Source organism: Fundulus heteroclitus, chromosome 3 (assembly GCF_011125445.2).
Source record: "Fundulus heteroclitus isolate FHET01 chromosome 3, MU-UCD_Fhet_4.1, whole genome shotgun sequence".
NCBI classification, from domain to species: domain Eukaryota; kingdom Metazoa; phylum Chordata; class Actinopteri; order Cyprinodontiformes; family Fundulidae; genus Fundulus; species Fundulus heteroclitus.
The window spans coordinates 46,344,639-46,366,432 of record NC_046363.1 but is presented as its reverse complement, the minus strand read 5'-3'; the positions used below and the strand labels follow the sequence as shown (position 1 = coordinate 46,366,432).

The 21,794-nt window shown below is 47.1% G+C and overlaps 1 protein-coding gene across 1 annotated transcript in view; it reads right to left on the bottom strand.

Moving 5' to 3' along the window:
- Positions 1-21,794, bottom strand: part of col6a4a (collagen, type VI, alpha 4a) — a 51,954-nt gene that overhangs the window by 6,932 nt on the left and 23,228 nt on the right. The window contains exons 12-35 of the mRNA XM_036135605.1: positions 20,106-20,184; positions 19,880-20,025; positions 17,552-17,644; positions 16,450-16,503; positions 15,390-15,461; positions 15,286-15,312; positions 15,120-15,164; positions 13,890-13,943; positions 13,220-13,282; positions 11,819-11,884; positions 11,065-11,118; positions 10,002-10,037; positions 9,866-9,928; positions 9,651-9,713; positions 8,001-8,063; positions 7,811-7,873; positions 7,686-7,736; positions 7,568-7,603; positions 4,064-4,126; positions 3,918-3,980; positions 1,236-1,271; positions 1,119-1,155; positions 1,036-1,047; positions 138-631 (exon numbers count right to left, since the gene is read on the bottom strand). Coding sequence (XP_035991498.1) covers positions 138-631; positions 1,036-1,047; positions 1,119-1,155; positions 1,236-1,271; positions 3,918-3,980; positions 4,064-4,126; positions 7,568-7,603; positions 7,686-7,736; positions 7,811-7,873; positions 8,001-8,063; positions 9,651-9,713; positions 9,866-9,928; positions 10,002-10,037; positions 11,065-11,118; positions 11,819-11,884; positions 13,220-13,282; positions 13,890-13,943; positions 15,120-15,164; positions 15,286-15,312; positions 15,390-15,461; positions 16,450-16,503; positions 17,552-17,644; positions 19,880-20,025; positions 20,106-20,184 — 1,833 coding nt within the window. The remainder of the gene's footprint in view (positions 1-137; positions 632-1,035; positions 1,048-1,118; positions 1,156-1,235; positions 1,272-3,917; positions 3,981-4,063; positions 4,127-7,567; positions 7,604-7,685; positions 7,737-7,810; positions 7,874-8,000; positions 8,064-9,650; positions 9,714-9,865; positions 9,929-10,001; positions 10,038-11,064; positions 11,119-11,818; positions 11,885-13,219; positions 13,283-13,889; positions 13,944-15,119; positions 15,165-15,285; positions 15,313-15,389; positions 15,462-16,449; positions 16,504-17,551; positions 17,645-19,879; positions 20,026-20,105; positions 20,185-21,794) is intronic.

The window sequence follows — 21,794 nt, the reverse complement described above, 5'->3', positions numbered from 1 at the left end:
TTTCTGCTGTGAACAAAAACATACAGTTACATGTGTGAATGTGAGCAGATTATTGGGACTCGGGTTTAGGAGCCTGTGGAACCTCAGAGGAACCAGATCTGATCCGGCACAGAAACAGTTTGAGTGCTGAGACTTACCTCCACGGCACCACGGATCTCAGGAGCTCTGGCTAATGAAATAACGGCTGGGATGATGTTCAGGGCTCGGTATTCCATTACAGCGGTCACAATGTCGCTAACGTCCTCTGAACGGCCGGCGGTAAAGAAAACAGCAACCTTCCTCAGCATTGTTCCAGACCGCACACGCTTGAAGACGTTGTGACCAACGAAGCGCATGGAGGCGCCCAGGTGCGGCTTGTTGGACGTCCTCTCCAAGGCGATGTTCTGCACCGCCTCCTTCAGCTGGGCCTTCTGCCGGTAGTCCTGGAAGCGGATCAGGTATTTGGGGTGGGCGCTGAATCCCACCACCGCCACGCGGGCGCCTCTGGGACAGTTGCTCTCTGCGACGCTGATGTCCTCCAGCAGAGACAGGAGGGCGGAGCGCTGCCGCTCGAAGCCGGCCGGCGTCACGCCGTCAGACATGTCCAGACCAAAGACCAGCTCCGTGGGATAGGCTGGACACGCCGAGTGACCTAAAAACCAGCGAAGAAGAACCCGAGTTTAGCAGATACTGAAGAAAATGTTAATTATGAAGGCATTTCTTCAGCCAGGGTTCATTTCTTTAAGACTGAAGCACGTTTATCACCATTCAGCAGTTTTCTACATCTTATTCTACTCTCATCCTTTAGCCTGCTCTCCTGTAGCCAACTTGGAAAAGTCCAGCAGGCCCAGTTTGTCTGATGGTGTCTAAACGCTGATGCTGTGGTTTTTAACGTGGGATGTTTCATTAACAGAAAACTCTGAACAGGTGGAGATGAGCAGGTGTGAACCCAAAGACTCCCAGGTGTGGGTATCAGTGAATAAACGGAGGGGGGGGGGGCTGGTCAGCCAGCAGTCACAGCTCGTCCTCCTCTGCAGATGTTCTGGAGATACGTACCCAAGGAACAAGCTGTGAGGAGAGAGGACATGCATGAGAGACGAGCTGCAGCTTTCATGTCCTGATGGCGGCGCTGAACCTACCACAGTTGTCTCTGACGTAGGCGACCAGCTGACACTCCTGGCAGAAGAGACAACGGCTGTAAAACGGTCTGCAGCTTTGGACAGAGACAGGTGAAGACATTTCTCAGGTGGACTTACAGTCATAGATCTGAATCCAGGCGAACCTCTGGGACCCTGCAGAGAGAATCACGAGTTACAGGACATCACCTTTCTGAAGCTACGACTGCAGCTTTACTGCTGCAATCTACTCAGTTCCAGACTCTGAGCGTCAGTCAGGGATGGAAAACACCGATACTGATACCAGTATGGGCCGGGGTTCTGATCCAGCACTAATATGGTGGCATCAGCATCAGCGAGTACCAACAAATAGGCACCGATACCATTCTGATGTTTGTATGTCACTTAAACGCAGCCTTCTCTCTCCTGACTACTATTATACATGTTATAGAAGTTCATGAAAGTTGCACTATTATGGCCTTTGAGAGCCAAAACTCAGGGTTTAAAAGAGATTATTCAATTATTAATGTCATTTTACTGTCTTACTGTCGCACTAATATTATACATGTTATGATTTTCACCAATGTGAAACAGCTCTGGTGAAGGTCACTAATGATATTCTCATGGCCTCAGATAATGGACTTGTGTCTATACTTGTCCTGTTAGATCTCAGTGCTGCGTTTGATACAGTTGATCACAATATTCTCCTACAAAGACTTGAACATACTGTAGGGATTAAGGGAAAAGCATTAGGCTGGTTTAAATCTGATCTGTCAGACAGATTCCAATTTGTTCATGTTAATAATAAATCTTCCTCAAACTCTAGGGTCACCTGTGGAGTACCACAGGGTTCAGTCCTTGGACCAATTCTCTTTACTATATATATGCTTCCGATAGGCAAAATTATCAGACAGCATGGGATTAATTTCCACTGTTATGCTGATGATACTCAGCTTTATTTATCCATAAATCCTGATGAATCCAATCAATTACTTCGACTGCAGTCATGTCTTGATGACATCAAAAGCTGGATGACTTTAAATTTCCTGCATCTAAATTCTGACAAGACCGAAGTTTTAATCTTTGGGCCAGAGTCCTCAAAAAATAAACTTCTTAACCAATCACTTAATCTGGGTGGCATTAACCTGGCCTCTGGTAATAAAGTAAAAAATCTTGGTGTTATTTTTGACCAAGACATGTCATTTAAATCCCATATTAAACAGGTTTCCAGAGTTTCCTTTTTTCACCTCCGGAATATCGCCAAAATTAGAAACATTCTGTCCAGGAGTGATGCTGAAAAACTGGTCCATGCATTTGTTACTTCAAGGCTGGACTATTGTAATTCTTTACTATCAGGAATTCCACAAAATGCAGTTCAAAGCCTTCAGCTGATCCAAAATGCTGCAGCAAGAGTTCTGATGAAAATCAACAAGAGGGATCATATTTCTCCTATTTTAGCTTCCCTTCATTGGCTTCCTGTTAAATCAAGAATAGAATTTAAAATTCTTCTTCTAACGTATAAAGCCCTTAATAATCAAGCTCCATCATATATCAGAGCTCTGATTACCCCGTATGTTCCTAACAGAGCACTTCGCTCTCAGACTGCAGGTCTGCTGGTGGTTCCTAGAGTCTCTAAAAGTAGAATGGGAGGCAGATCCTTTAGCTATCAGGCTCCTCTCCTGTGGAACCAACTCCCAGTTTTGGTCCGTGAGGCAGACACCCCGTCTACTTTTAAGACTAGGCTTAAAACTTTTCTTTTTGACAAAAATTATAACTAGTGACTCATGTTACTCTCAGCTACCTTTATAGTTTTACTGCTATAGACTTAGGTTACTGGAGTATATCAGGATCTAATTTTCTCACTACATTGAGTTCTACTGTTCTTCAATTATGCATTATGTGTTGTCATTTCTGCTTTAACTTTCTGTTCTCTCTCTTTTCTCTTCATAGTAGGTACACCTGGTCTGGCGTTCTGTTAACTGTGACATCATCCAGAGAAGACAGATCACCCGCTACTACCATCTAATGTAGAACAGATTACTAGATCAATGTGTGCTTCTGTGCTTTTTTGTCTCTCTTGTTGTGTCTCTGTTCTGTCTTCTGTAACCCCAGTCGGTCGAGGCAGATGACCGTTCATACTGAGCCCGGTTCTGCCGGAGGTTTTTTTCCCCGTTAATGGGTGGTTTTTCTTCCCACTGTCGCTTCATGCTTGCTCAGTATGAGGGATTGCAGCAAAGCCATGTACAATGCAGATGACTCTTCCTGTGGCTCTACGGTTCTCCAGGAGTGAATGCTGCTTGTCGGGACTTTGATGCAATCAACTGGTTTCCTTATATAGGACATTTTGACCAATCTGTATAATCTGACCCAATCTGTATAATATGATTGAACTTGACTTTGTAAAGTGCCTTGAGATGACATGTTTCATGATTTGGCGCTATATAAATAAAATTGAATTGAATTGAATTGAATTGAATTCTGGCCTTTGAGAGCCAAAAGTTTATTCAACTATTGTTACCCATTACAGATAGGCAATAAAAAGTTCTACTGCCCTAATTAGTATGCAGTTTTTCATATATACACACTTTAAGTTCAAACAGACGGTATCGGCATCAGCCCTACACTACTTATAACACATTAAGCTTTATAATAATGGCTCACAAAGGTCCAACATCCGTGTCTGCGGGAGATTATTTGAAGGTTTCTGAGGCCTTTGGTTGGAAATTGAAGCCCAGCCCAGCTGGACCTTCATTTTTAAGAACAGGGGTGGACTTTACTCCACCCTAAGGGTCTGCTGCCTCTAAACTTAACCCCCTCACTCACCTTGTGTCCTGGGTATCCCGGTTCTCCGGGCGCTCCGGATTCTCCAGCCAGGCCTGAGTTCCCCTGCATCAGTCCAAGCACAGACATGTCAGACGTCTCTGCGGGGGAAAGCTGTCATTCTGAGGTCCTGATGGGACGGGACTCACCGCTCGCCCTCGGTTCCCTTTGCGTCCGGGTTCTCCTGCAGGTCCCTGCAGCCCGTCTTCCCCCTGCGGAGGGAAAGCCGTCTGTTTGTCAGCGTTCCCAAACATTATGGCGAGGCGGTCGGCTCCGTGAACCCAGAGCATCTCTGAGCAGTAAATAAAGGTTTGATGGCCGAGCAAACAGCAGTAGGCTGTGAGTGGATCTTATCGTCCTGACAGAAACTTCAGAGAGCAGCTGCTGCAGGAATTAAACTGAAGCTAAACAAGGAGAGCTTTCCATCCAAACACAGATCACCTAAATGGCCAGCAGCCAGCTGGAGCTGCTAACAGCTGAAGGTGAATTTCCTGCAGCCTCGCTGCTCTTTCAGCTCCGCTCTGGTAAAACGGTCCAAACTAAATCTGGTTCACCCCCGCTTTGTAGAAGAAGCTGTCTGAGCGTCACTTTGCAGGATCTAAAGTCCTGGTTCCTGCCAGCGCAGAGCTTCAGCCTCCTCGCTCTGCAGCATTTCTACTGATTGGGTTCTGACCTGCAGCAATGTTCCCCCTGATGTTCCACGTGTCTGAGCAAACACAGACTCCCTAAGCGTGAGCAACATCACACACTGAGGCTCCATCACACCTGCCCAAAACCTGAGGTTATATCAAGCTACGCTGTTTAATCAAAGAATCAAACTACAGCAATCATTTATTTTAGGTTATTTACTTTAGATAAAACTGATTTAACCCGATTACATGAAAAAGACAAAAGAGCTGTATAGCTGTATAGATTATTTTTTATTTCAGAGTAAGGGTCCTGCTAAGGAAGAACTGAGAGATGTGCACATCTTTCAGAGTTCCACTCTTATTTCCATTAAATTATTTACATTTTCTGCAGAGACATTTAGCTCATGCATGTGGTGTGCAGCCTCTCTTCTGTCAGTCTGCTCCAGGGCAGCTGTGACTCCTAACACAGCTCACCACCGTCAGGGTGTGAATGGGTGAATGACTGATCAATGTAAAGCACTTTGGGGTCATCAGGTGATTTATTTCAATATTCTCAGCTGCAGATCGCTTTTCTAACACAATGAGGGAACGTTCTCAGTTCTGATAAATTTCTTTGTGCTGCTCTTTGTTTTATATAACGATGACAGCTTTTAAATAACAGGAGACGCAGACAATCTTTCAGAGGCAGCTGGATGTCTCGCTGTCAGGAATGTTACTGCTGCACTCAGTTATAGTTTAAAGGTGTTCTATAATAACAGAACTTTACAGAATGAGAGCAATAATTAATTCTGTGTCAAATTTTGGCATTTCCATTTCTACTGTTCTATTCATATATTTTAGTTTCCATTCACCCCCCCCCCCCCCAACACTGTTAGGGCTACTGCACATTTCTCCACTTAAATAACACTACCTTTACTTCAGCTGAAAATATGCATATCGCCTGTATGATTAATATTAAGTGAGGTTGGCACAAATTAAACACTTACAAGACAATTAAGTTCAACTCATCTTTAGAAAGATGTGTGACCAATGCTGGCAAAAAGATGAACATCTCAATTATTCAATAACTCCCACCATCCTAATATTAATTGCACATGTTGAATGTATACAATTAGTTATTTAGTTGAGTATGTTTAAACATAGGAAAACTTAGAACTTAACCTTACCTGATTAAACTTCATCATGATTGGCTGCCATGTCCTTTCAATGCTTTTTGTAATTAATGCGCCCCCCCCCACTCCCACCTCTTGTGTTGAATTAGTGAAGTGGGAGAAAACAGCTTTAATTCTCCATCAAATAATTCTCATATCAAGCCAACTCGCTTTTTCAGCACCAACAGCATTATTTCCTGTGGTTAAATATTCTCCATATGCCTTCATTAAAGTTTCCTAATTCCACTCATGCGCTCTTTAAGGCTTATTTCCTGTCGTTGTCACGGTGAAGCCACTGGTTATCTGCGATCCATTGATCAGGGCTTCTTTTATGCTCCTGCTCGCGTTGAAGTCATGGTTGGTTGGACGCTGAGTTTAGTTACCTGGCTGATATCACCTGTTCTGAAACCGAAAACCCAAATATGACAGAGGGAGGAAGAACTACTCAGAGCAGCAGCTTTCTAATCAGCATAGCTCGGTAATTTTTTCTTTAACGGAGTCCAGAACAAAGACGCACACCGCAACCTGCCCAACTATAAAGCCGTCTGCCCCACCCACCAATCAGCGGCGCGCTCCCATCAGCACCTGCGCTCACAGAGCGGACTGTGGAACACCGTCTCACCAGAGTTGCAAAATAGTATAAAACAACTTGGTCTATTATTATTTTGTTTACAGCTCAGCTTGGATTTTATTTTCTGCGCAGCATAGCTTTGGGAACTCTGCTTGCAGCCATAATATTTTTGCCCAATCAGATGAAACGTCGTCCCGTTTCCACCTGGCCTTAGGTGACGCAGAGCTGACGCATATTTCTCTGTTTCAGGCCGTTCTCTGTGAGCAGCAGCAGGACCGTTGGTTCTGAAACGGTCCGTTTGGTACCAACAACTAGTTAATGCTCAAAGTCACTGAAATGCTCTTTGTTTGTTATTCTGACGCTTAAACAGAAAGTCGTCTTCAGCTCGTCTAGATGTTTATCTTCTGGCTCCAGCCTGCTCTGCAGAACCAGAACCAGAACCAGAACCAGAACCAGACATGGAGAAGCAGCATTTAGTTCCTATGCTCCACTGATCTGGAACAAACTCCCAGAAAACTGTAAAAGTGATGAAAGCCTGAGTTCCTTTAAATCAAGATTAAAAACATCTGTTTAAGATTTTAACTGCTCTAGTTAAACTGTTCTACTGAAACATCATTAATTTAACTTTGTAGTCCAGCTGATTTTAATCTCTGCTTTTAGTTTCTATTTTCTTATGTTTTATCTCTTTTCTACATTTTATTCCTACTTGCTTTTATTCTGTTTTATTTTCCTATATTTTAATCATGTAAAGCACTCTGCGTTGTCTCTGTACTGAAATGTGCCTTACAGATAAATTTGCCTTGTGACGGGAAAATGTGAAATATTTAATATGTACCACATATTTTCTATTATCTGTAAAATATATGTGTATTTTCTCTGAAATAAAACATTTAAACTCCTGTTGGATTTCTTTACATTCAAACATATGAATAAAATCTTCTGACCTCAGTGAAAGTCAAGTCAAGTCTTCATGAGCAGAGTCAGAACACCAGAACACCAGAACATCAGAACACCAGAACACCAGAACATCAGAACACCAGAACACCAGAACACCAGAACATCAGAACACCAGAACACCAGAACATCAGAACATCAGAACACCAGAACATCAGAACACCAGAACATCAGATCAGAACACCAGAACATCAGAACACCAGATCAGAACATCAGAACATCAGAACATCAGAACACCAGAACACCAGATCAGAACGTCAGAAAACCAGAACATCAGAACACCAGAACACCAGATCATCAGAACATCAGAACATCAGAACACCAGAACATCAGAACAGCAGAACTCACCGTCAGACCCGGATAGCCGGGGAATCCAGGGTTTCCCTGCAAACAAGACGAGATGATCAACGTGAAGACACTCAGAGGAGAGCAGAAACATTCCTGATGTCTCCAGGATCAGCTCTACCTTTGCACCTCGAGGTCCTGGAGGTCCAATACCGTCTCTGCCATCCTGACCCTGAAACAGAACCCAGGCTTCAGAACCAGAACCACCTCGCTATCATCCACTAGAAGGAAGCAGGTGTGTCGTACCGGCGGTCCTCCGTGTCCCTGTGGTCCTGGAGCTCCTGGACCTCCTGGTTCTCCTGGTTGGCCCTTGAAGAACAGCAGCAGTCACATTTTCATTCAGTTGGACAGAACAAACCTAGAATGAGCCGAGCCGGCGCTGATCCGCTCCGGATCATCCGGGTTCAGGCCGGACCGGTGAACCGGCGTCAGGCACCTTCTGTCCCATCGCTCCCCGCCGACCGGCTGCTCCTGCTTCTCCCAGAACTCCTGGAGAACCCTGCAGGAAGCCAGAGGGAGCAGAGTCAGGGAGAGCCGCAGGGTCCCTGAATGCATCAGGGAGAGCCGGAAGGTCCCTGAACGCATCGTGAGGATCAGCAGTTAGAGAGTCTGCTGCTCCACAGACCCATCCTCTTTGTTCTCGATTATTACAGGAAACGATCTTTCTGCTTGGTGCTGAAACCAACGTGGTTCTGGTTCCTGCTCCTCACAGAACATCTCATCAACAACGCTGCAAACAGGGAGAAGATTTCTAGTTTTAGGCTCTTTAGAGTCCAAGAGGTTCTGGACAGAATCAAGGAGTCTGGGAACCTCTGCAGATCTTCATTAAATCAGAGACAACGTCGCTTTAAATGTTCTGATCAACCAGCAGCTGTCTCTGTTTGGCAGAACTCATTCACGGGTTTTCAGCCAGAACCGGGTTCTCTGAGGTCCAATGACCACATCCTTTAAATCTGATGCTGTTAACCAGAACCGGTCCTAAAACTGCTGAACAGGTCCAGGTAGACAGAAGAACCGGACGTCAGGGACGGTCCGTCCTCTTTGGGCTGCAGATTAAAGATCTTCCAGATGTTCTACTGAGCAGAACCAGGGCAGAACCAGGGCAGAACCAGGGCAGGACCAGGTGAAGCACCTGAGTGAAGCTAGGTAACAGGAACCTGAGCCAATCACTGAGCCCGGTCCCAGCCTGCAGAGCGACGCCAGCGTCCACCAGGCGTCCACCAGGCGTCCACCAGGCGTCCACCAGGCGTCCACCAGGCGTCCACCAGGCGTCCTTCTGACCCGCTGCTGGCAGCTGCTGCGGTTCTGGTCCGGTTCGGCCGTTCTGGACCTTCTGGATCTTTCTAAACAATCATCATCGTCGCTGCGTTTCGTCTCCCTGCAGGCTGAGCTACAGCAGATCTGCAGCTTTTCATCCGTTCAGTCAAAGCAGGGCTGCAGGTCCGCTGACTGCCTCTGGGTGGCGCTCACTGGTAAAGCCTGGAGTGTCCCCCGTCCACGCTGAGACAGAGACACCAGAGACACTGAGACGTCCTCCCACACGCAGAGTGATGAAGCAACGTTCTGTAAAGAAGACGTGAGCAGAAAGATCTCTGTAGGCGAGCAGCAGGCAGATGTTTCCCAGATGTGCGTCAGCGTCTGCAGGATTTATGGACAACAAGCTGAAGTCCAGATCTGGTGACAGGAAGGTCTGCTGAAGTTCAGAGAAGATCCAACTCCCAAATATAAAGTCAACATTTAACCGTTTTAAACGTATTCTCAGGTTTCCAGAGTTAAACTCATGAACCTTCAGAGCTCAGCTCTTCATGAGGTTCTGATCCAGAACAACCTCCAGCCACGTTGGGTCTGGAGGTTCTGACCACTTCCAGCTGATTCCTGCCCAGTTCAGCAGGAACATCTGCTGGTGCCTCTGCTCTGGTCTGGAGGTGAAGCTGTTAGATAACTGCTGGTTAACGTTCTCCATGAGGAACCAGAGTTTAGAGGCTTTAAGCTGCTGGGCTGGTTAAAGGAGAGGAATGAAGGTCTGAGGAGCAGCCAGACTGAAGGAACCTGAGGAACGTAGGAGGGAGGACATGATCTGGCTGACCTGCGGTCCTGGAAGACCCGGGCCTCCTCTGGGTCCTGGTGGACCTGCGGTCCCTCTGGGACCCTGCAGAGACAACAGACAGAACCTCACAGAACCTCACAGAACCTCACAGAACCTCACCTTAAACATGTTCTGGTAAATGATGGTTTGTAAATTGAGATCTTCTGCAGAACCTGAACCGGACCTTTCTGCCCCAGACAGCTGCTGAGTCTTACCTGAGGACCTGAAGCTCCTTGGACGCCTTGTAGTCCTGGAGAACCAGGAGGTCCAGCTGAGCCCTGCAGCAACAGAACCAGCTTAAAATGGGTTCTAACAACAGAACACACAGACGGCGCTGAGCGACGTTCTCACCTTTTCACCTGGAGCTCCTTGTCTTCCAGGCTGACCCTGAGACACAGAAGATGGGAGAAGAACCGATGAACCAATGAACTGGTGAACCGATGAACTGATTACAGCCTCTGATTCCTTATCTAACTTATCTACCAATCAGGAACCAGGAAAACCTGATATGATGCATTAAATATTCATAAAGGAGATAATCAGCAGATTTTAAATATCTACTTATTTATTCTAACTGCTGTGTTTCTATTATTCTACCAATAACTGATCTATGGACCTGAGATCTATGAGAGCAACTAGAAACGCTGGTCTGCTGATGAAGAGCTGCAGACGCTCCATGATGGAGGGATGAACTGATGAATGGATGAATGGATCAACTGATGAACTGATGGATGAACTGATGAATGAACTGATGAATGAATGAACTGATAAATGAACTGGTGAATGAACTGAATGAACTGATGAACTGATGAATGAATGAACTGATGAATGAACTGATGAATGAACTGATGAATGAATGAACTGATGAATGAACTGATGAACTGATGGATGAACTGATGAATGAATGAACTGATGAACTGATAAATGAACTGGTGAATGAGCTGATGAATGAATGAACTGATGAATGAACTGATGAACTGATGAATGAACCGATGAATGAACTGATGAACTGATGGATGAACTGATGAATGAACTGATGAATGAATGAACTGATGAATGAACTGATGAATGAACTGATGGATGAACTGATGAATGAACTGATGAATGAATGAACTGATGAATGAATGAACTGGTGAATGAACTGATAAATGAACTGGTGACTAGTCTTCAGGACCTTCTGGGATCAGAACCTGGAGTCCATCAGCTCAGCTGCTACAGATTTACAGACTAAACATTTCACATAACGGCTGGAAGCTTTAACGGCGCCAGTGAAAGCTCGGTTCTGGCTGCGGTTCTGGCTGCGGTTCTGGCTGCGGTTCTGGCTGCGGTTCTGGCTGCGGTTCTGGCCCAGTTGGGATGTTCTGCTGACCAGAACATGCTGCCGTCTGAACTGAAGCGGAGCGTAAAGTCTCACCGGGTTTCCAGCGCCGCCGGTCTCTCCTTGTGGTCCGTCCAGTCCGGGAGGCCCCTGTTGGTTCACACATGTTTCAGACACAAAGCACCAGAACTCTGGACCTTAATGACCCGGAACCATCAGAATCAGCATCAGCGGTTCTGATCCGGACCTCCTGGCCTCTCCAGGTTCGTGTTTCAGAACCGGATCCATTGTGAATTAATCAGCAGATTATTTCTGAGTCTGGACTAGAAAGACCCGCTCACTGTTTTCCTGAAGATCTGTTAAATTTAATAATTCAGATGATTTCTTTTTCACGTTTCCTCATCAGTCAGGATCTAAACTCTGTGCTTTTCATCCATGATTAAGAAATAAAGCTAAATGTTTGAGTTTTATCTGCAGACTGTTCTGCTGAGCCAGAATAAACCTTCAGTCTGCTGCAGACGTTTATCTCTCACTTTCTGATTTCCTGTTCCTGTTCTGGACTCCCGGCCAGCATCAGGTCAGAGTCAGAGCTGAATGAAGCATTTCAGAGTAAAAGCATCTGCGCGGGTCAGAGCTGAATGAAGCATTTCAGAGTAAAAGCATCAGGTCAGAGTCAGAGCTGAATGAAGCATTTCAGAGTAAAAGCATCAGCGCGGGTCAGAGCTGAATGAAGCATTTCAGAGTAAAAGCATCTGCAGCGTCATTCATCTCCGTGCCTCATTGGCTGAACGTGTTTTTACTGCAGATGTAATCTGATGCTCCAACGTCCCGGCAGCCTGGCGTCTCTTACCGGTAAGCCTGGGTACCCGGCCTCTCCTTTGGGCCCCGGGGACGTGTTGTCAGTGCCTGGTTCCCCCTGCAGCACAACACACAAGCACAGTTTGGTTAGACGCTGCAGATCTGACAGAACGCCAACAGGAACCAGGAGAACAGCATTCCTGCAGTGAAGCACGGCGGTGGCAGCGTCATGCTGTGGGCCTGCAGAATGAATCGCTGAAATGAAGGAAGGACAACAGGGACAGTTTTTCTCTGAGCTTTCTTCTTCTCCTACATGAACCTTTGTTCCCTGATCACTGAGATCATTTTTCCTGCAACATTCCTTACAAACAGACTAAAAGATGTTTAAAGAACTTAAAGAACCAAAACGAGTCTTCTCTCCTGTGCTGATTGGGGGAAAAGTGTCTCCAAACTTCCTTCTTCTTCCTTTCTTTAACATGATTTGGGACGCAGCTCCAGGGAATCCCTCCTTATTTCCCTTTAGCTACACAGAACCAAGGCAGTCCGGTCTCTGTTTCAGGCTGAGTATTTAGGGTTCTGTCAGCAGCTACAATAAATCCTCCTCGTTTGCACATTAAGCTCGTTAACCCGGCTGCTTCTGTCCAGATAAATAACATGAATGCAGACAGAAGCTGACGTTCTGAGTCTTTAACGGATTTCCAGGCTCTGAAGCTCTGATAAGCTGTCAGTTTCACTCAGGGTTCTCCTAACTTTGTTCTTTTTACGAGAACATAGATCTGTTCTCCTGTCAGCTAAAGATCCCACATCGTTCCCTTCATGCTGCAGCTCCGGGTTTTCTGCCTGCACCCAAACACACGAGGAGACAGAGAACTGAAGAGAAAGTCAAGATTATCACCCACCTTCCAGGAACTATCAGGTTACTTTAGAACTTACTGGGAACTTTTTGTGGAAAGTAACTTTAGACTTCCAAAAGATAAAGTTCTACAAAGCAACCTTTAAGCTTCTGTTATAAGAAACTACAGGATTACAGTTAGTGAGGCAGAACATCAAAGTTCCAGGAAAATTCCAGTAAAATTCCAGGAAAATTCCAGGAAGCTTCTGGGAGGTTCCTAGAAAGGTCTAACGGGAAGTTTACCTTTGATATATTTTCTCAACGTGATTTCTCAGATTAACAGTATTTATAAGAGCTGAGTCATTGTAAACAGTTTAGTTTCCATGTTTATATCACGACGTAGGTGAACTATGTGCAGAATGTGTCAGAAGTTAATCTGATCGGCTTCCTCAGGGCCTCTAAGCGCCGGCAGAGTCCAGTTGTCAGCCGGCTGACTTTAACCGGATCAGGGAGTTAAACTAAAACCTGCTGGCCGTTAGTCTGACTTCCTGTTCTGGATGCTCCTCTGCAGGTTCCAGACCCGGTTCCTGCCGCTCAGAAGAAACAGAAGAAGAAACTCACCGGATCTCCTCTCAGTCCTCGCTGTCCTTCCAGGCCCAGCTCCCCTCTGGTTCCCGGGATACCCTGAAGACGACAGGGACAAATGTCAGACAGTCCAGGTGGAGAACGTCCTCTGATCCAGTCAGAGACCAACTGTTGACTAACGAGACGTTTACAGCTTCATTAGGAGCTGATCTCCAGATGAATTATTAATATATTTGATGCAGTTAAACGTTCCTACAGCAGGAAAGCTGTTTATGACTTTAGCTTCATTTCTTTGTTCAGAATCAGAGCTGCCAAGTTTCCAGGTGATTAACCAGATCACCGTCCTGGAGCTTTTACTCCGCCGTCTGATCTGCTCCACCAAAGAGGAAGTTCTGCTTCCTGTGTTCCTGCTGGCTAACAGCAACGCTGGACTGAACCGGTTCTGCTGCAGGAGGACCTGATCACATGAAATCCACGGTTCTGGTTCTGGTGGAGGAGACGCCGTGGATGCTGAGCAGCTCCTGGATCCAGCAGACACCTTCAGCTTCTTCTGCCGTCTCCGTTGTTGCAGGAACATATTTAACCGCAGCAGAAACCTCCGTGATGTTTCTCCTGGCGTCTGAAGCCTTAACTAACTGGAATTCTGGAGGGTTTCAGGTGCGATCTGATCCAAAGCGGGACAGGTTCTGATCAGAAAAGCGTTTACCGGGTTTCCTGGACTTCCTCTTTCTCCTCGCGCTCCATCCTTTCCTGGTTGTCCCTGCAAACAGAAGCAGAAAAGCGTTGGAGCCTGAGGAAAGTCCTGCAATCAGCCCCTTCCTGAACACACCCGCTCATTTCCTCACAGACCCAAACAGGCCGACCGGGTCCGGCACCAGCGAGCGGCACCGCCCGCTTCCTGGGCTTCTCCTGTGAGATGGTCCAGGTAGGTGACCACGCCTCAGCATGCTAACTACACCACAAACAGTAAAGATACTCTTCACTTGAAATTGGAGTCTGTGACGGAACCAACCGGACCTTCAGCGCTGACTGAGCAGCTTGGTCTTTAGCTTTTACTGCAACAATCAGGGAAAAAGTGTTTAAAGAGCTAAAAGATCTGATTACTGCACAATAAACACTTAGTGGCAGTAGTTGGGGGGGGGGGGGGGGGGTGATACGACTACTGAAAGAATGAACTACTTCCTGTTTCCCACAGACACGTCTGACTCTTTTCAGGCTGAATCATTTCTGTCAGAATAAATCTGAATTGTTCAGGGTTCTGTTGGGCTGAGCCACGGTGGAGCCGTTCTGCTGCTGCAGTCCCCTGTCCTACCAGCAGGGGGCGCTGTGAATAATACTGCCCCGCAGCAGGAGGGCAGCAGAGTAAAACACCCGGAAAGTAAAGGCCAGACTAAAGTTATCAGTGTTTCCTGGTTCCTCTCTGCCTCCATGGAGGTACCAGACACAGCTTCAAAGACAGGAAATCACTCTTCAGGAACTTAATCAGCGAGTCCTGAGTTTGAAACATGAGCTGAGAGCAGATCAGGATGTTTACTAAAACACTAAAGAGGACCAAGATTGGTTTTAATTGGCCCTACATGCTCCTGGGACGCTGCTGTGGATTAGCGGCCCCATCGGACCGGCCTCTGGTCCACAACGTTCTGTCTTCAGTTCTAACGGCTCGTTTAAAGTATAAAACCTGACCTGTTGCTTTAAACTGGAACAACTCTTTCTGCTGAGGACTAGATACTCTCAGCTGTCTGGCTGGGGTCTGCGTCTGAACTGTCTCACCAGAACCCTCACTGTGGGATTATTACATAGTGAGAATAAAGACTCCTGGTTCTGATACTGGTTCTGATCCAGTGTGAGAGGAAAAGTTGCAGAGAAGACGTGAAATGATCTGCAGATCCTGTGGAACCTGCAGATCCTGTGGAACCTGCTGGTGTGGTGTCGGTACCTGTTCTCCATCCACTCCGTTCAGTCCATCCTCTCCGTCTTCACCCTGCAGCGTCACAAACACGGCCCTCTAATCAGACTTTATCTGGATTCACATGTTTGTCCAGGCATTCCTGAGTCCGTGCAGCTCCTCTCCTCCACCATTCCAGCTGCTCTGAGTCACTCACCCTGTTTCCCCGGAGGCCTCGGCCGCCCTGCGGAGACAAGCAGCTGCGGTCAGAGCTCTGCTGGTCAGCGTTTACGCAGACCAACGCTCAGAGAGCTGCCCTACCTTCTGTCCTCTGAGTCCAGGACAGCCTTGGACCCCTGCAGGTCCGCTGGGTCCAGGTGGGCCTCTTTCACCCTGCAGAGACGGAGCTGAGTCAGCGCTGGTCACTTCCATGCAGGCAACATAAGAAGAACCTGCAGAACCTATAGATGTTCTGCAGATTCTTCCAGCTGAACCAAAGCTCACTGAGTTCAGGACCTTCAGCATTACATCCTCAGCATCATCAGCTGCTGGGTTAAAGGAAGCAGCGATATTACGATTCATCTGGACTGTTAGAAGAGAAGAGACAAGAAAGAAGAGAAGGAAACTGGGACGAGACAAGAAGAGAACATACCCCGTATGTTCCTAACAGAGCACTTTGCTCTCAGACTGCAGGTCTGCTGGTGGTTCCTAGAGTCTCTAAAAGTAGAATGGGAGGCAGATCCTTAAGCTATCAGGCTCCTCTCCTGTGGAACCAACTCCCAGTTTTGGTCCGTGAGTCAGACACCCCGTCTACTTTTAAGACTAATCTTAAAACTTTCCTTTGTGACAAAGCTTCTAGTCAGAGTGGCTCATGTTACCCTGAGCTACCTCTATAGTTATGCTGCTATAGGCTTAGGCTGCTGGAGGACATCAGGGTCTATTTCTCTCACTCTGCTGAGTTCTCCTACTGCTCTCCAATCTGCATTGTTTGTTGTTATTTCAGCTTTTAACTTTTTGTTCTCTGTCAGTTTCTCTTCATAGAAGGTACACCTGGTCTGGTGTGAATGCTGCTTGGAGAGACTTGATGCAACCTGCTGGGTTTCCTTAGAGAGGAAACTTTCTGACTTCTGATGGAGTCTGACTTTGGAAAGAGACTTGAGGTGATGTGATGTTAATAGAAATAAATAGAAATAAAATAGAATTGAATTGAATTGAAAGGACAGGAAATAAGACAGAACAAGAAGATAAGAGACAAGACGGGTCAAGAGAAGATGAGTCCAGTCAAAGAAAAGGAGACAGGCTGAACCATGAGGGGACAGGTAGAGACACCTGGACCACGCTGGGTTTCAAACCTTCAACAGAATAAATGAGAGCGACTCACAGCGACACCTTCCTCTCCTGGGAAGCCTGGGTGTCCCTTCTGTCCCCGAACGCCCTGGATCATGAAGACAGACACAGAGACATGCAGTGAACCTCTGAGACGGCAGACAGCGTCCTGTCCCCACCTGAGGACCTGAAGCACCTGAACCACCTGCCTGCTCTGATCTTCACCTTTATCAGCGTTCAGCGCAGAAACAGCCGTTTGTTCTCCTGGTCCTCAGACCGAAGAGACGAGAACGTCTCCAATGAACAGCAGAGACCCGTAGCTGAAACACGGCTTCTCGTCTATCATAGAGCTGTAAATTCCAGATGATCAACTACAGTCTGGAAATGTTTCTGCACTTTAAAAACTGTCTGTGGGGTTCTGACCCGTTATTAAAGCTAGCTGAGCATTAAACATCGTGGCTAAAGACAGCGTCAGGGCTGCAGCACTTCCACAGAACCTGGACCGGTCCTGCACCTCGGTGCCGCTGGACTCCCATCAGGTCCTGGTCAGGATATCCGTGGCACCACCAGCGGGTTCTGGGTCTGACTGTCGGACGCTGCAGTAACTGCCTGATAGCTGCTGCTCACCTGATGACGGCGCCGCTAAAACTGCGTCTCCTTGTGAGCCAGATCAGTGATTTTCACCGCTGGATCTCTGGTTCTGCGTGTTTCTGGGTTTCCCGGCTTCAGCGCAGCGGATCCCTGCTGACGTCTGACTGACAGGCCATGGCCGACCTGCAGACATCTGAATCAGGCGCGTTGAAGCCGGGAAACCGCTGAGACATGCAGGACAGCGAGCCCTGAGAACCAGCCACGCTCCAACATCCTTTTCTACAGATTCATGGTGATTTGAATTAAAATGTTCCCAGAAGCTTGGAGCTCAGGTTCTCTTCCTGTGAAACGTCTCATCTGCTGTGATCTGCTGGATCCCTGCAGTGTAGCTGCAATCTTTGAGCCATCAGCACAGACTAAACTCTGACTGATGTTCCCTCGCTCTCTGCAGCCTGGAATGCATGAAATGCTGCTTCTCTGTGAAGCTTCAGCCGCTGACCTGAGCTCCAGGTCTCTGCTTTCATCTTTTTGACACACATTATGTCTGAAGTTCAAACGTGGGTCACCTTTAGCCCTGGGGGCCCCCGGGAGCCTCGGTCTCCTTCTGGTCCCGAACATTTGCACATGACGTTGCAGCACTCTCTGTCCGACACCGAGTCCTGCAGGAAGGACAGCAGAAGACACGCAGGTGAAAACAGACATCTGCTCATCTTCATTCCACATCCACTCTCTGCCTGCTGCTACATCTGAAAGGCTTCTGGGTGAAGAAAATGGATCAAAGGGCAGATTTCTGCTCAGGGGTGAAATTTGTTACAGATGTCTGGGTTTCCTCTGACTGTCAGAAACCTGATTCAGGGATAAAAACCTTCTGCAGGCGTAGAAAGGTCTCCTCCTGATGAGGCTGAGATGCTGCAGGGAGAAGACACCATCAGAGCGAGACAGTTTCACCGTGAGGAGCCGGATGATCTGATCCAGCTTCTCCAACAGCTGCTGTCCATGATGGTCCACCTCACCCATCCAGGGTTCTGATGGTACCCCTCTGCAGGTTTCAGACGTCCAGCCTTATGATTGCTACTGTCAGGTGGGCCCAATGATTTGGTTCATGTGGGTAAAGCTCAGCACTCCTGAAAATAATCGCCGTTCCTCCAGTCTGAGGCGGCGTGGGAGGAGCTGAGCTGAATGCTGAAGATCTAGACAACTTCTCCATGTTCAGTTCAACCCTCAGCGGAGGTCCTGAGATGTGGATCAGGGCTGGAAGAACTAGATTCTGGATCCCAGAAGGTCCTCTGAGGGGAGAATGAAGTTCTGAGGAACTCCCTGCTTAACCCTTCTGGTCAAAGGAGACCTTGAGGTCCTTCAGGTCAGACTGTGTGAAGTTTAATCAAACGCCTGCGGTCATCGTGGCTCCTTTGGTCGTTCCTGGAAGGAAGCTGATCCTCCACAGTCTGTAAACTGACTCATTAATGCTTTCCAACCTCGTCTCAGACTTCCAGAGAAACTGATTCACTCTGTCTAAGCCGACAACTCTGGCTGCAAACGTTTAAAGAAAAAAATAGCTGTAAAAGCAGCAGCTGGCGGTTCTGTGACAGAGTGAGCGGTCCTGCTGGAGGTCCACCTCTGTTTACGGGTTGTCTGGAGTTGTTGCTCTACCAGCGCATGTTTGGGGAACAACCGTCACGTTTTCTGCAGTAAACGAGTCCCTGGGGTTTCTATCTGCTCAGCAGCACTAAGACGCATCGCTACAGGAAAACATCTCTCTACCACGCCATCCAGCTGGGATCCGCTGGCGTAACGATAAATGGGACCCATGTGTGGAGCAGAGGCCAGAATAATGCACATTTACATCATCCTCCCTGGGTTTGTTGCAGCAGCTGTCGGCTGGAGAAGCGGAGGTGATTAACTGCAACAGGAGGATCTTTGCTTTATTAGGTCTCTGCAGGAAAACCACAAGATTTCTCAGGAAGAGATGAAAGTTTGGACGGAGATCACAGAACAACCAGCCTGGGTCACAGGTTTAAACCTGAAACGTTTTGCAACAGCTCTGTTGTTTCAACATTTACTGAGAGCTGCAGACCGGAGCCGCTGCCTCGCAGCACCAAGTTCTGCTCTGCATGCTCGGGTTCTCTCTGTGGACTCCAGCTTCATCTGATTGTTCAGCAACGGAGCGAGGAGCTAAACAGGACCGGGCCTCAAACAGAAGACGGCTGGACCTCCTGAAACCATCCACGCTAAAGAAAGACCACCAAGACTGAATGGAGGAGATGACCTCAGGCTTCCAACACCTACAGTCCACCAAGAGAGCAGAACGTCTCCTTACAGACACGATTGGACCCAAACACCATCCTGGGTCAGTGACCTTCATGTCATCGGTGAGCCTAATGGCTGCCAACCATGTTGACGACTGAAGAAGCCTTTTGGATCAGAGGAGAAACTACTTTAAGAAATAAAAGAAGTCCTTCTGCCGACGTACGTTAGACCTTCATGTCCTGGAGAGTCGGCACCAGCGTATTTCCAGAATTTGGGACCAAAGATAACCTGCGATTAATATCTGGCAGCCCAGAGAAGTTTATCTGACCAGAGCCTCATTCTCTGTTGCTTTAGAACCGAACTTTACCGAGCTCAAGATGCACCCAAAGATGCATTTTCCTTACAAATGTGTCTCAATTCGAGGGAAATAAACAGAGTTCCCAAAGATATTGGGTTTACTTTGATCCTCACATCAATAAAAATAAAAAGCTGAAACCCAGAGGATCCCAGACGAGCTAGACATGGACACAAGCTGCTCTCCAACCTAAATCTAGATGTTTGTGCAGTGAATGCTAATCTGCAGGAGCTAAGTGGCGTAAAGTGTGGCGCTGTGGGACCGGCAGTGCCTGAAAACCCAAACAGCTTACGATCTGCTTGAGGATGGTGCTGCCGACGCTCGGCATGCCGATGCTCAGAGGAAGCTTGTAGCCAAACCCTCGGCCGAACTCCACCATCTGCAGCTGAGCGGCGTTACGGGCGCCCTCCAGGGCAACGATGAGCAGAGCGCTGATGCCTGCAAACAAACGTTCAGATGATTCGTTAACAGCTGAAGAGGCCGCGGCATCGGCAGCATTGATCTGCGTCTGTGTGTACCAGACTGCCGCAGCTTCTCAGATTCGTTCTCCAGAGTCATCACGCCTTCATCCAGTCCATCTGAGAAGATCACCAGCACCTGGTGGGAGATGTTGGTCTCAGGTTAGACCCAAGAAATGACCAAGAAAACCACTCATCTGCAAATTCTCTTCTGCAAATTTTAAATGCATACTTGCACAAATGCCCTTTGCACAATCAAATTCTGTACATACAAATGTTTAAAAAAAAAAAACTCAACTGTACACTGTGACTTCTCCTGCGTTGTCTACATTTAAATTGTTTACTTTGAAATCACTGTGCACCTTATACTGCAATTTGTAAGGCAAACCCGGCCGAGCGGGGGGGGGGGGGGAAGAGACAAGCGCGGCCGACAAGCGCGAGGGAGGACTCTATCTTCTGATTAATAACAGGGCTGCCCAACCTGACGCGGCTCAGGGATTACGTCACACGCAGCGTGACGTACCAATGAAGGTAATTTAAAAAAACAGGACATTTACTCACTTTATAAAAAAAACCCGGGACGCCCGGGACAGGACGTGAAATACGGACATGTCCCGGGAAATACGGACGTTTGGTCACCCTACTCTCAACTGTCGTCAAAAGTTGAGAGGTATGTGTGTGGGTATTACGCAACTTTCAGTGAGTCTGGGTTTTCCAATTTCTGTGGACAACGGGTCCAAGAGCTGCAGATTTTAACTCTTGAAACAAGACCTAAAGTTTAGCCTGTTTAGCTTCAAAGCACAGGCTAACGTTAGCATAGAGGCTAGCTTTAGCATAGAGGCTAGCTTTAGCATAGAGGATAACTTTAGCATAGAGGCTAACGGTTAGCTAGTCACTGTATTCGTATCATGTTTAGAAATGGTTCAAATCTCGTTTGAAAGTCTTAGCACCCAAACTGCCACACACACACTTCAGGAAAAGGTGGAGGTTTTCTCAAAGCACATGTAGCTGACATGGATGTGGTCAGTTAGCTGAAACCAGACGACAACTCACAAACTATTTTTTTATGTGTCCTGTCTGGCTGTGTAGCACTAAAGAGTTGTTGTCCTGAAGCCAAAAAGAGTCTAACAGATTTTACTTTCACCCGTGGAGCTTTACTGCTTTCTCCATAGAGCTCCACTTGATTTATATCTGCAAGAAGCTTTATTAGATTTTATGCTGGGACTATTTAAGGTTCAATGGACACAGAAACAGGTAGAAGAGGAAAAAAGGAGAGAAACAGACAAAATGCTAAAAGGGAGAAAAGGAGAAAGAAACAGGAGATGAAAGGGAGAGAGTGATATAACATCCTCTGAGTCTGCTTCTACACCTGCAGAGAGAGATATAAAGAACAGCAGAACCAGCTGATAAAGAATTACAGGTACAAACACCTTGATACCATCACTGAAGAATATACAGGATTAATTAATACGACATGTAGAAAGTGACAGCTGGAGATAATAACAGGGGTTTATGGATAGAAGTGAGTCTGCAGTACTTGGATCCACCTGTAGGTGTTGGTGAGAGTGAACTTGTGCCTGTGAGATTTATCCATGAGAAAAATGCTCAGTAGTGGCTTTTAAGGAGCCAAAGACCCCCAGAGCACCGAGGCAGACGCTGGGGAACCAGAACCCCAGACGCCTGAAGGGCAACTAGATGTAACGCTGCTGGACAGACTTTATTCTGATGTGCCATGAAGTTTCTGGTCCT